The following is a 14053-nucleotide window of genomic DNA, read 5'->3' on the forward strand; positions in this document are numbered from 1 at the left end:
AGAAGACTGTCCCATGCTGACTGCAGGATGCAGACATCGTGTGACACTAGGAACTGGTGGCAGCAGGATTCTGCAGTGTCCTCCCCAGCCCTTTCACTGTATTTTCACCATATTTTCTAGTTCACCTGAATCATCTGGCTGCCCACATCCCCGCCCAGGCAACATTCCAATCTCTCCCTTCTCCTGCTACACAGCAAGCCCAGAAAAGGAGACACTGCTGTATCCTGGTTCGGGAGTGGCGTCCTCACTACCCAAAGCAAACAACTGACATATGGCAAAGACAAGGCAGCAGCCCAGCTTTACCAGCAGTAATTAAGCCCAGCTGGGCTCCTCGTCGTGTCCAGCCAGGCAGCCACATCCCCAGGGTTGGCCTTTGACAAAGGCAGACAGAGAGAGCCCTGGTCTGACCAGAGCCTCACAGAAGCGGATCTGTGTGGCAGAGAACAGGTCTGCCACTGTCTGTTGCCTCCAGACACTGGGAACTTTGGAGGCTTTGACAAAGCAGCCCAGAATGTTGATCTGCCCCAGAGCAGGACAACCCTGGCCTGGCAGCTGCCCTACTGGCCAGCACTAATTGAGTGCCCAGTGCATGCGGAGCACAGGAAAGACACAAGTTGGGCCTCTGTTTCCAGAGCATTTTCCCCAAGGCTGGCTACTGAATTGAGGCATCCGGGTTGATTTTTTTTTTTTTTAACATCTTTATTGGCGTATAATCGCTTTACAATCGTGTGCTAGTTTCTGCTTTATAACAAAGTGAATCAGTTATACATATACATATGTTCCCATATCTCTTCCCTCTTGCATCTCCCTCCCTCCCAACCTCCCTATCCCACCCCTCTAGGTGGTCACAAACCACCGAGCTGATCTCCCTGTGCTATGCGGCTGCTTCCCACTAGCTATCTATTTTACGTTTGGTAGTGTATATATGTCCATGCCACTCTCTCACTTTGTCACAGCTTACCCTTCCCCCTCCCCATATCCTCAAGTCCATTCTCTAGTAGGTCTGTGTCTTTATTCCCGTCTTACCCCTAGGTTCTTCATGACCTTTTTTTTTTCCCTTAGATTCCATATATATGTGTTAGCATACGGTATTTGTTTTTCTCTTTCTGACTTACTTCACTTTGTATGACTGACTCTAGGTCCATCCACCTTACTACAAATATCTAAATTTCGTTTCTTTTTATGGCTGAGTAATATTCCATTGTATATATGTGCCATATCTTCTTTATCCATTCATCTGTCGATGGACACTTAGGTTGCTTCCATGTCCTGGCTATTGTAAATAGAGCTGCAATGAACATTTTCGTACATGACTGTTTTTGAATTATGGTTTTCTCAGGGTGTATGCCCAGTAGTGGGATTGCTGGGTCGTATGGTAGTTCTATTTTTAGTTTTTTTTATAAACGCAGATTCCCCTACTGAATTGGCATCCATGAGGGTAGGGCCCGGGAATCTGTATTTTTAGTAAGCGTCCTGGATTAGCCTGACATCCACTAAAATCTTCGTGGCTCTTAGGAATGCACTGGGCAATCAGGACTAAAGCATGTCGTAATACTTACCAATGAAGTGGAAGCAATTGCAAGATGACACACTGTAAATTGTTGGAAGCACAGAGCACCTTGGTTAACCCCATGCGGTCCACGAGGGAGCTATGGGAACGGGGCAGAGGAACCACCTCCTCGTCCCCACTCCGTGGAGTTTCCACAAACTGTCCGACTGTTGATGCTTTTCCACATTTATTTTCTCCTTCCTCTGCTTCTTCCGCAAGCTACTTGGGGGATGGAACTCTGACAGGCCTCATGTCCCCTATCTCTAATCTTCCTATGATCCCCACAGGGCAGGCATTGCTTCCCTCATTTTATAAATGGGGAAACTGAGGCTCAGAGAAGATATATTTGAACTCCCTGCTTGACCATTCAGACCCCCAGCTGCCACACCCACATCTTTGGAGCCGTGTTGCTAATGAATATGTCATTTCAAGACAGGGGTCCCCGATTCAGTCCAAGAGGAAGAGTCACTTACTTGTAGGTTTTGGTCCTATCCAGCCAGAGGCCTGAGATCATAGCCCCAAGCATTCCTGCAATGACGATGGTCAGGCCGATTCTTCCAGCATTCAGTTCTTCGCCCTGGTGAAACCACAGCCCCAGTGACTGCTCAGTGATGGGACAAGATATCTGACAGGGCGCAGTCAGCAGAAGGCAAAGGGGCAAAGGCAAGTAACTCCGGCTTCATTAGAGCCAATTCTCAGAAAGTATCAGGACAAGATGGCCTGTAAGAAGCTGCCAGTGGAGAGAGAATCCTAGAATAATTGCTCCTCCCAACATAATATAACCCTGGATGTGTGTGCATGATACTGGATGCTGGGGTGAACCAAATTCTGTCCTTAGAAACCACTTTTAGATGGATTTTTAAAAATGTAATCCTTATAGCAAACCTTTACCATTATTCCCATTTCACAGATGGAAAAACTGAATTATGTATATCGAAACATTCCATACTTAGGTTTTTTCAGTTATCACTGTTGAAGAGATAGGAAGATAATAATTATATATTTTTGAGCGTTTATTCAAAGCCAGACACCATGCTGATGATTTTATATCATCATCTCATTTAATTCTCCTAATTCCCCACCAGAAGGTTAATCAATATTCTCCATTTTACAGATGAAGACACTGAGGCACAGTGAAAATAACCTACTAGCCCAAGGTCATGAGGCCTTTATTAAGAGCAGAGGCAGGATTTGAACTCAGACCTGTCAACCTCCAACACTGGAACGCTCAGCCACAGTGGCTCACCCCTCCCACAAGCGTGAGAGCCTTAACCTTTCAAAAGAGGGCTGGACCCGGGATCCCAACTCCTGGTTACTCAATGTTCCATTCCCAGTATCCAGCCCTCGCTGGTTCTGGAAACATTTAAAACATGCTTTCTGCTGGGTAAATAAAACGTTAAAATTAAACCTTGCCCACATTTCACAACTTAATTTATTTCATATGTGATTCTACTGTATATATGTTTACCTACTGTGTTGCCAGGCACCATGCTATGCGCTTTACATATATAAACCTTATTATTTACTTTCTAACCCTAAAATCAATCTTTCAGTAAGTAATTAGGCTTCCTTTACAGAAAAGAGAATGAGAGCTCAAAGACACTAACCAGCTTATTACACAGCTGAGGGCCACCGGAGCTGGGGCTGAGACCCAGGGCCGCCTCCCTCCAAATCTCAGGAGCACACGCCGTACCACGCTGCCACCCCAGCTCCTGCCCAGACAGACTAGGAACCTCCTTCTCTCAGGGCCCAGCAAGCTGAGGGAACACCCTTACCGGGTAGTGCAAGATCACCATGCGATTCAGCAGAGTGGACAAGGCATAAAAAGCACCAGCATTCAGACCTGAAGGAGGGAGGGAGAAACACAGCATTAGGGTCATTCTCCTGTTCGGGTCATTGCTGGCTTCTCCCCACAGTGGTGAGGGAGGTCAGAAATCCTCATTCTTGTTGCCACTGGAGGTAATGTTTCAAAGAAGAAATACTCCAAAACAACCAAAACTAACCATTTGAACCTCTTCTTAGCCACACACCACTGCCCTCTCATCCCTTTATCCCTGTCCTGGAAACACAGGCTCCAGAAAGTATTACTCCCAGGTCAGAGCCATCTACATTCCTCTTAAGCGCTGACCTGACCTAAGGGGCCAGCAGAAGTACTGGACCCCTTCCACCTCCTCCTGATGACCTGTCCCCCCTCACCAGAATGCTCCAGACCTCTGACCCCTGACAACACTCCCTCTGCAGGTAGATTCTCACCTCTTTCCACATCCCTCCAACTTTTTTCTCAGATTCAACATCACACAAAATCTTATATTCAAAACCATAAAAGACCCTAAAGAGCATTTAGTTGACTCTCCTAATTTATCGATTCATCCAAGAAACAAATGGAGCACCTAGCATATACTGTAAGAATCTGTGTCCTTAGAAGATGAGGTTGTTTGTCAAAAGCCATACAGTGACTTAGTGACTAAGATGAGACTGAAACTGATCCAGAGGAGAAGGGCCTTCTGCCTTCCCTTCATAATGATGGTGGTGATGTTGGTGGTGATGGTGCTGGTGGTAGTGGTGCTGGTGGTGGTGATGGTGCTGGTGGTAGTGGTGATGGTGGTGATGATGGTGATGATGGTGGTGATGGTGGTAGTGATGGTGGTAGTGGTGATGGTGGTGGTGATGGTGCTGGTGGTAGTGGTGATGGTGGTGATGGTAGTGATGGTGGTAGTGGTGATGGTGGTGATGATGGTAGTGATGGTGGTAGTGGTGATGATGGTGATGGTGGTAGTGGTGATGGTGGTGATGATGGTAGTGATGGTGGTAGTGGTGGTGGTGGTGGTGATGGCAGTAGCATACACTCATGTACTAGGCACCTTACAATCTAAACACCTTACGATCCTCATAACAATCCTAGAAAGTACCTAATATTCTCATTCCCATTTTGCAGGTAAGAAAAATGCACACAGATTTTAAAAACAAATACAGAGGTCACTCTGGAAGGCCCACCAGGAGTCTTTTTAATTTTAACTAATTTTGAGGCTCACACAACTACCACTGGCACACCTGGCATTAGGTCCACTTAGCAGCATGTAAGAGAGGACACAGTTCATAGACAGGGCAGCCGCAGGAGCTCCTCTTCACTGGAGCCAGTCCACAGAACCCCAGTCCATAGAGCCATTCAGAAGCTATTCTCTTTTGCCCCCGAGGTGACAGCTCAGTGCAGAGAAAGGTGGGCATGGCACCCAACCCTGGCTTAACCCCTCCCAGGAGCCACTATTGCTGACTCATCCACAGGCATAGCTACCAGGATCTCCATAAAGGACAGGCCAGTGGAAAGGGTCACTGTGCTCAGAGAAGCACAAAGAATGGTTTCCCAACAGGGGTAAGAAGATCACCCAGTCCACCTGCAGTCATTTATATCACAATAGGTCTTTCTTATCAGAAGCAATGTTGCCTAAATGCAGTTGACTTACTCCCTTTGTCAGGTTCCCAGGGGAATGAGATACAAAGTTAAGTGAAGGTCAAATTCTCCTGCAAAATGGGGAAGGGAGTTTGGTTTGCCCTTCCCACCATCACACGGGTAGTAAGAGGCAGGGTTCGATTCAAACCCAGACTATGGACTCCAGGTCCTCCATCTTAAACCGTTGATTTCATATCCTTACAGATTTGATCCTCAGTGATTTCCCCAGCTCAGGTTACTGGCAATTTCGTGCCCCAGCCTCTCCCAGCAGGTCACCTCAGGGATGCAACAAGGTTGAGCTCAATGCCACCTGCTGAGGGGCACAGGGCCAACAGTCAGTCGGCAAACCCAGAAGTGTGACCAGATGTGACTGCAACTGCCACACTCATGGTCAGGAGGACTCTGAGACTCTCGGCAACTTCTCACCCAACAAGCATACCGGCCGCACCTTCATACCGCACACCCAGCCACTTGGAAATTCCATTCCTGGGTCAAGAGAGCCCACAAGGAGTCACATTCCTGAACTGCGGGCGGGTGTGGGGAAGAAGCGTGCAGGGAGGAGGATGAACTCAGCCCCCTTCCTGCCCCTCAGCCCAACAGGGCCAGGGGCCAGGGCATACACGAGGCCAAGCTCAGCTTGTGCCCACCTGGAATGAACAAGGAGGGCAGAATCCTCAGGAAACTGCGAAATTATCCAGGAGGACTGGGCGAAAAAACACCCCACGTCAAACACCAGCACTTTCCTGAATGTGGAGAGAAACAGTCCTGATCAGGCTAACCCAGGCTATTGAGGCTGAGCAGCTCTGAGGCTTAAAGGTTTAGAGAAATCACTTCCAGATCAGCCTCCCTGGCAGCTTGTTAGAAATGCAAATCCTGACCCCACCCAGACCTCCTGCTGTAGACACTGGGAGTGGGGCTCCTCAGGCAATGTGTTTGAACAAGCCCTCCAGGTAATTCTGATAAGGCTCAAAGTTTGAGACCTACTGGCTCTGCTAGACTAGTTTGGTTTACCAATCACCATCCCCTGCTCCCAGCCAGACAGGAGACGGAATCAGGGCTAAGGTAGGGAGGATGTGGAGGGGGCAGGGGTTCATCCTGGAAGGCTACCATTCTTTCCAATTCTTTCTACAGTCCAACCTTAAAGGAATTAGAAATTCTGACTCTCTCTCTTGAATCTAGATGTCCCTCCCATATTGCCAAAGGTTGCCAGACACAGTTAAATGGCACAAGTCCACTCCACTGCCCAAACCAAAGGGTCCAGTGTCCATACTGAAGGGCAGGAATGACATGTGTGCTCTGCCCTGTGCATAAGTACCTCTTACAGGAATGCAGGTGACTGTGTTATATTCGGGTGTGATTATCCCCAACAAGGTAAGCCTGCCAGGTGAGGAAATGTGATGGCCCCTGAAAGGCCTGGTCACCCCTGATATCAGCCACCTGGGAGAAGTGCAGGTCACTGAGGGGGTGAGCTTTAGGAAGGCACAAGGGACTGACTTGTCATCACTCTGAGTTTCTCTCCTGTGTCAAGACTAAGTTTTTTCAAAGGGTGGTGGCATTTAGAAACCACTGGCATTAGAAAGCCTCAGAGTCTAAAAATGCAGATTCCTGGGCCGCACCCTGGACCAACTCAATCTGATTCCCCTGGATTGGGGCTAGGAATCCGCATTCTAACAACAACACAACAAAAGCCCTTGGCATTTCTTAAACTTGGGGATAAATGGCCTTGGGCATAGGAAGATCACAGACCAGGCCCAGGCCCTCAGAGGCTGGGGTTAACATGGAGGCAGCTGGGATGGGAAGGGGCTTCAGGAGAATCACCCATAGCACACCTACTCTAGAGGTTCTCAACCCTGCTGCGAACCAGAATCTCCAGGAATGCTTGTGAAAAGCAGATTCCCAGGCCCGGACCAGACTATCTGAATTTGACTTTCCAGAAGAGAGGCAGGAATCGAGGCACACACCACCCAGCACCCCAGGGGACTCTATCATCAGGCCAGCGTGGGAAACGCTGATCCCAGATCCCATCTCTGGGTTCTGGTTACTCTGTGTTCATTTCCCTTTTGTCCTTCCTGAACTTGTAGAAAACCCTCTTTTTAAAGGGCCAGCCTGACCTCGGCAAAAGCTCCAGGGAATCCCAGAAGGACCTTACACCCACCCTGAAGCCAGCATCTTGAAGGGGCACAAAGCCCCTGCCCAGGCCCAGGTCGGGCGGTGTAAAGCCCTTGAGAGCCCCAAGGAAAGGTGTCCTCAGGACACATGTTGAGGCTCTGAATTCAGACGCCCAACACTGCACAGATTCTTCAGAAGCATAGCTGGAGGCAAGGCTGGGGGATGACAGGGAAGAGCAATCCCTTGGAGGACACTGTCCAGAAGAGGAGCCTTTCACCAGTCTGTTTACCAGGGCAGTCGTGAGCCATCAATGCAAAGACGTTAGGGAAGCCATATGAAAGCAAGGCCTGGAGATCCGAGGGGGAGCCAAAGAAAGGTTCTTACTTCACCCCACCCCATGCCCACGGCTGACGCTCACCACAAGACCTGCCCAGCCCCAGGCTCTGGTGGACCCACGGGGAATCTGCTTCCAGCCCTGTGTCTTCCTGCGGTGACAGGGAGGGTATTTTGCTAGAGGAGGTGGTAGTTTCTCATTCCTGTGATATTTCAGCAACATCAAGCACAAACCCAGCCTCTGCACCTCCTTCTCTCTAAACTGGGCTGCTAGATTTAGTAAAAAGCAAAAACAGCACACCCAATTAAATTTGAATTTCAGCGTAAGAATGCTTCAAATAGTTGTGGGACATGTTTATACTAAAAAAGAATTTGTTGTGGATCTGAAATTCCAACTTAGCCGGATGGCCCTTAATTTTTGTCTGAAACCTACCTCTAAGAGTGTGGCCAGAAGCCCGTGGGGAAAAGGCAGCCGCACTGGAATTCCTCCAAAGCCTTTACTGTACCACCGCACCTTAGCTCGGGGCAGCTGACTCAGCAGCTTGGAGAAGCACTTGGAAAGTCACTACCAGTACAATACTGGACAACCCACTGGCTGCACGAGAGCTACTCCCTACGTGTCGAAATCTACTTCATTCAAAAAACAAAAAGACTGTAGGAAATGGTCAAGTTTCCCAACACAACAGCATTATGGCTGCACGCAGTGTTTTGATTCACAATTAGTTTAAAAGCTTTCATTTCCATCCAGGGAACTCCAGTGGGAAGCAAATGTTATTACTCTTTTCTGAGGGGTGGTTCTTAGAGAGACACACGATGAGCACAGGATGGGTGAAGGTGGTACACTCAGTAATTAGCAGAGCTGACACTAAAACTTAGACCTTATATTCCTTACGTACCAACTCTGAACTCACTGGTCCCCCAGCCAAGGCTCTTACTCCAAAACATGTCCACCCAAATCCAGAAAATACATCCATGAAACACTATCAACTGCTTGATTCCCAACTACATGCTCTTAAGTGTTTATAATTCAGAGGAAAATAGGAACATCATATGTACTATGTAATGTACATATGCACTATATGGTTATATGTGTGTATATATAAACTGTGAACCATTTCCCTCTTCAAAGCTCAACCTGAAACTGCATGGAAGGTGGGAGGCATTCTGGGAGGTCTCAAAGGACTTAGTTGAATTTATAGAGGGTTTTTTTGATTGTGTGTGCATTTTTAATCTGGAGCAAAGATAGTGGGAGAAGAAAGCAGGGATTCTCAGGTGGACTGAGTGCCTTTACATGACCTGTAACCCTCAGAGAGATGCACTACGGATGAAACCTCACCATCCCCAAGTCCCAAAGATCGCCGGTCAGTGTAGGTAGGTCCTGCTTCTAAACCCCAGAACTACAGACCCTCATCTCAGAAGAAAGGCCATTGGTCTGAGGACTGAATCTGAGGAAGGACATACACCACTTCCACCCCTGCTAGACAGACCCAGAGGCTACTCAGTTGAGTGAGGTTGAAAACAGACCCCTGGCTCTGTCTCCAAGAGGCTCCTTTCTGCACAGGAAGGCAAAATGGTGTGGTGGTTAGGAAGACAGGCTTTGATCTCAGACAGACAGAAGTTTATATCTAAGCTCTATTGCTTGCTAGCTGTCTAATTACGGACGAGGAGCTCAATCAGAGCCTCAGTTTTTTTAGGTATAAAATGGAGCAGTTGAACACCTAATTCATGGGTTTCTTTTGAAGATTAAATGAGATAATGCATGCACTTCACATGGTGCCTGACACACAGTAAAGGCTCAATAACACGTTTTCCCAAATCTGTGATTCAGCCTAAGAATCATTTCCTTGTAGGCAAAGATCCCTGTCACCAAGTCCAACTCTCTACCACAAAAATAAGGCTTGTGGTTCTCTGACTATAATGAAGTGTGTACAAACAACCAGATTAGTTTAACTCCTCACTGGGATCACCTCAGGCCTTTGAGAAAAATGTTAATAAATTCTATCTACACACAACATAGTCAAATGCTTCCAGAGGCGCAGAAGTGGACTGTTTTTCTGAGGGCAATTTACTTCCACCTGTTTCTCTCTCCTCTGCTTCTGGGACTCCTGTTAGGCATGTGTTGGTGTGCTTGCTGGTTGCCCACAGGTCTACGAGGATCTGCTCATTTTTCTTCTTTCTTTTTTCTTTCTGTTCCCCAGACAGGATAATTGCATTTGACCTATCTTCAAGTTAACTGATTCTTTTTTCTGCCAGCTCAAATCTAGTGTTGAGCCTTCTAGTGAGTTTTTCATTTCAGTTATTGTATTTTCAACTCTAGAATTTATATTTGGTTCTTTTTGATTTGTCTTTCTTGATATTCTCTATTTGGTGAGACATCATTCTCTACTTTTCTTTCATTCTTTACACACTGGTTTCCTTTAGTTCTTGAATATATTTCTAACAGCTGAGCTACTTCCTTTTTCTGTTACATCCAACCTCTGGGCTTCCTCAGGAACAGTTTTCTAACTGTGTATGGGCCCTGCTTTCCTGTTTCTTTGCATGTCTCATTTTTTTTGTTGTTGAAACTGGACATTTTAAATATAATGTCAACTCTAGAAATGAGATTCTCCTCCTTCCCCAGGATTTGTTACTGTGGCTGCTGCTTGTTCACTGACTTTCCTGGACTCATTTTGTAAAGTCTGTGCTCTTTGTCATGTGCAGCCACTGAGGTTTCTGCTCCACTAGCTTAGTTTTGAACTAAGGATTAGACAGATTTCCTTAAATACTTTAAGCCCACAAGCGTCCCACCTTTGCTGAGGACCTCTATGTGTGCGTTGGGACTCGCCTGTGATGCTCCAGCAGGGTGGTGACAACTCTGCCTTAGCCTTCACCTTCTGCTTACACAGAGCCTCCAGTTCAGCCAGAGGTGAGACTTCAGGGCTTTCTCAGGTCTTTCCTGGGCATGTGCACAACTCTGCATGTGCATGTGGATTTCTAGATTCCTAAGAATACGTCAGAGCTTTCCAAAGCCCCCTGGACATCTCATTCTCCAGATTTTCCTTTCAAGACCTTTGGTCAGCCTCTTGCTTACCCCAACCGGTATTGCCACCTCAGGCAGCTGTGATGTTAAACAGTGATCGCTTTCAACACATGCCCTGGAAATAGCGCTTTCCCACTGAGAAAGCTCTGAGTCAGGTCAAATATAGGCAAATCCTCTGAATGGGGCCTTTGCAGGGAACTGCCACAGAAGTCAAATAGTGACCTAGGGATGGGACTTCTGGGGGAGCTCCAAACTTGTTTGGCCCCCTCCAGTGGCTGTGAGGCTGCTGGTTTTCAAGGCTACCACAGAGCCTGGAAGAGGGGATCGGAATAGGACAAGTTAAAACACAAAGCTTGCGACTTTACTGTTATTCAGATATTTGTCTTGAATAGATGCTCACTGGATTGTTTCAAGCCTTTGGTTAAGAACCCTGAAACAACTGATTTTGATAACGTCTGCCGGTGGTGTTCTTGTTTTCATGGAGGAACAGATGATGCAAGGTCCTCACTCCACCATTCCAGAAGTGCTAACCCATTTATTCCCTGTGTTATCACTTAACCAGATAGATTAAGGAAGAGTGTCCAGAACCAAAGGATTAACACCACCCTGCCAGACTGAAGATCATATAAGCAACCAGCCGTACAAGATGGAAGGAAAAGGAGTTGCTTTGCCCCTAAAGCATGGCCCGGAGCTGAGCCACAGCGACCAGGAGCAACACTGTTCCTGGTACATTTTGTTCTTATTTCTTGCTATCATGGGTCAGTGACCTGACCCTGCCATAAACAGCGTCCAGAACCGAAGACCGCGGCCTCTGGAATAAGGCCATTGCCCCGTTATTGCCACCATCACCACTCTCGTTCACAGAAGATGTTTATTAAGCACTCATCTGCCCTAGAATTCCAAGGTAAGCCTCAAATGCCCTGTTGTCAGGTGCCATAAGGTTTATGGTGGTCAAAGGTTGATGCACTCGAGATGTTTAACTCTAGGGAAAAGTGAAAGTTCTTAGAGGCATGGAATGCTGAGTCTGGAAGGGAACCCAAAGATCATCAGGTTTCACTATCCAGCTATAGCCTGATATTCCCCACAATATCCCCACTAAGTGGTTGGCTCCACCTACACTTGAATACCTCTCAGTGATGAGCAACCCATAGTATCTTTAGCTGGCCATCCTAAGTATTGGAAACTTTCTTTGTTTTGTGAATGAGTGCAGAGACATACTCAGAACTGAGAAGCTGTTCTGAGAGAGGGAGGAATGGAGACCAGAGGCCTTGGAGACTAACGTGGGTACCTGGGGCTATTCCAGATGAGAGGTCACCTAATCTGTGCCTATGCCTGAAAACCAGGTGTGCCTCTCTACTGTGGATGATACCACCTCTTATCTAATGCCTCCGCAGATAAACACTTTAATTCAGGTGAAGGGCATTGATAAGCCTAAAGTGAAGCCCTGGTACAAGTCAAGGAAGGAGCATAGGCAATCACGGATCGGGAGCGTAGGCTTTGGAGTCTGACAAATCTGTACTTGAATCCTGGCTCTGCCCTTTGAAAACTGTGTGTTCTTGAGCTATTACCTAATCTCTCTGAGTTTGTTTCCTCATCTGTTAAATGGGGAAAATTATACTATTTACCTCTCACCGGTGTGGTGAGAGTTAAATAAAATAATATATAAAACGTCTTGGCACGTAGTAAATGCTAGTATTGTTGTAAGATACAGTTTGCGAGCCTAGAGAAAACCTGAGGTTATAGCCAACTGGGGTTTCACTGAGAATAAGTCACGTCAACCAATCTCACTTCTTTTCTTCTTCCGGTTACTGAGCGTGATATACACGCTTGATTTTAATCAAACAAACTGGAGGGTTAAATGGTCAGGGGTAAGCTGGATAGCAGCAGAGCTGGGTGGATCTGTAAAGACACCTTTAATGGGATGCCTTGAGGTTCTGTCCTTGCCCCTGTCTAGGACAACATTCTCATTAAACGTTAGAATGAAGATGCAGCAAACACCTTGCTGGAAAAGCAAGCCAATACACCAGCATAAATGTTGAAATTTATCTTACCAAAGCCAAGAAAGCGAAATGAAAGAGGGATGTTGTCTTGCATTCAGGTAAAGAAGGAGCAATGTTCCAAGATGAAGGATTGGCTGGGGAGTGATCATGTCACAAGACTCATATAAATATCCACCCACCCGCTCACTCAATCACTCATTTAATAACTCTTGGAGTATCTACTCCAGGTTGGCCACTGCTGAGGAGTTATAAAGATAAAAAGACATAAATTCCTACTCCCAGGGAGTTCCCAGTTTAGTGGGAAAACAGACCTGGAAATGATCTTTTTTTTTTTTTTAATGCTAAGTGTTAAGATGTACCAGGAACAGCACAATAAAAGAGGAAAGGTCGCCTAATACTGCTTTACAGCAGTCATACTGAGATGAGACTCGGAGGATCGGCAGGCGTTTTGCCAGACAACTTGATATGGGGAGGAATGGTTGTCTAGGTAACCCAACATCGAAGGCCCTGAGACAGAGCTGTCTCTTCTGGTTGACCCTAAACGACGACTTCACACATACATTTGGGATTTGGAAACAGTAAGATGCACAGACACATCAGGCCTCTTGTCTCACACTCCCAGTTCCATTACACTCCTGGACACATCTGTATCTTACCATAGGTGATGATAAGCAGCACAAAGTTGAGGTTTTTGAAGAGTCGGACGATGGAACTTAAGTATGAAGCATCAGGGGACGCCAAGGCATAGCTTAGGGATTGGGCCCTGCTGGGGGGATGTTTAGGCTTCTCCTTGAATACTGAAAGGAAAGAAACAGAGAGATCACTGCAAATCCCTATGGTCCCACCCTGCAGAGCTGATACATAGACGACAGCTGACTCCCTCATCTGAGAAGGAACGAAGACTCCAAAAGGAAATATTAATTCTTCAATTAAATCCTTTATAGTCTCCTCTCTTGAAGCTGCATCTCACTGTCTGTGGCTCCGTGACTGTGCCTTCGATTATTTTTTCTTAATGGCCTTTGGACGGCTGCAATCACTGGGCTTCCCAGGCAGTATTCAAGGATCAAGGAGCCGAGTAACAACCGGGGAATAACATACGGCAGAGCACTGAAGAAATTCAGTAGTAACACGGAGATAGGAGGGAAGTGAGAGCTGAGGCTCTGGGATTAGTGAGTCCAGTTAAGGACTCAGCACCAGAGCTCCCCCCAGGGGGGAAGGGACTGTGATGCCCATGCTGAGCACAGAGCCTGGCACATGCTGCCAATAAACATTCCCCGAATAAGGGAAAGGATCTTCTTCTATTGGAAAGACCCGGAGTCCATCCCTAGCTTCTCGAAGTCTGAATCAGACATCTGCCCCACGAGAAACCAGAGGATTAACACATGCTCCTGTAGGTGTGACCACTCTGATAGGAAGGACTGGGGAGGGACAGTGGGAAAACCATTTGCTTTATGTTCTATTTTCAGTACAACTGGTACAATCCATTTGACTGCATTGATGGCAGTTCAGTTCTCTGGGGGCCAAATCAGTTTAACCAGCTGTTTGGCTAAATTGGTCCCCCAATTGGGTCCAAGTAAAGAAGCACCTTGGTGTGT

At 46.9% G+C, this 14053-nt stretch overlaps 1 protein-coding gene across 2 annotated transcripts in view; it reads right to left on the reverse strand.

The window, feature by feature from the left end:
• The window catches only part of FLVCR2 (FLVCR choline and putative heme transporter 2), a 67343-nt gene that overhangs the window by 20979 nt on the left and 32311 nt on the right, over nt 1-14053 (reverse strand). For both annotated transcript variants that reach the window (XM_067730001.1, XM_067730000.1), the window contains exons 3-5: nt 13115-13255; nt 3325-3392; nt 2023-2126 (exon numbers count right to left, since the gene is read on the reverse strand). In XM_067730001.1, coding sequence (XP_067586102.1) covers nt 2023-2126; nt 3325-3392; nt 13115-13255 — 313 coding nt within the window. The remainder of the gene's footprint in view (nt 1-2022; nt 2127-3324; nt 3393-13114; nt 13256-14053) is intronic.

This window comes from Pseudorca crassidens, chromosome 1 (genome assembly GCF_039906515.1).
Source record: "Pseudorca crassidens isolate mPseCra1 chromosome 1, mPseCra1.hap1, whole genome shotgun sequence".
Taxonomy (NCBI): domain Eukaryota; kingdom Metazoa; phylum Chordata; class Mammalia; order Artiodactyla; family Delphinidae; genus Pseudorca; species Pseudorca crassidens.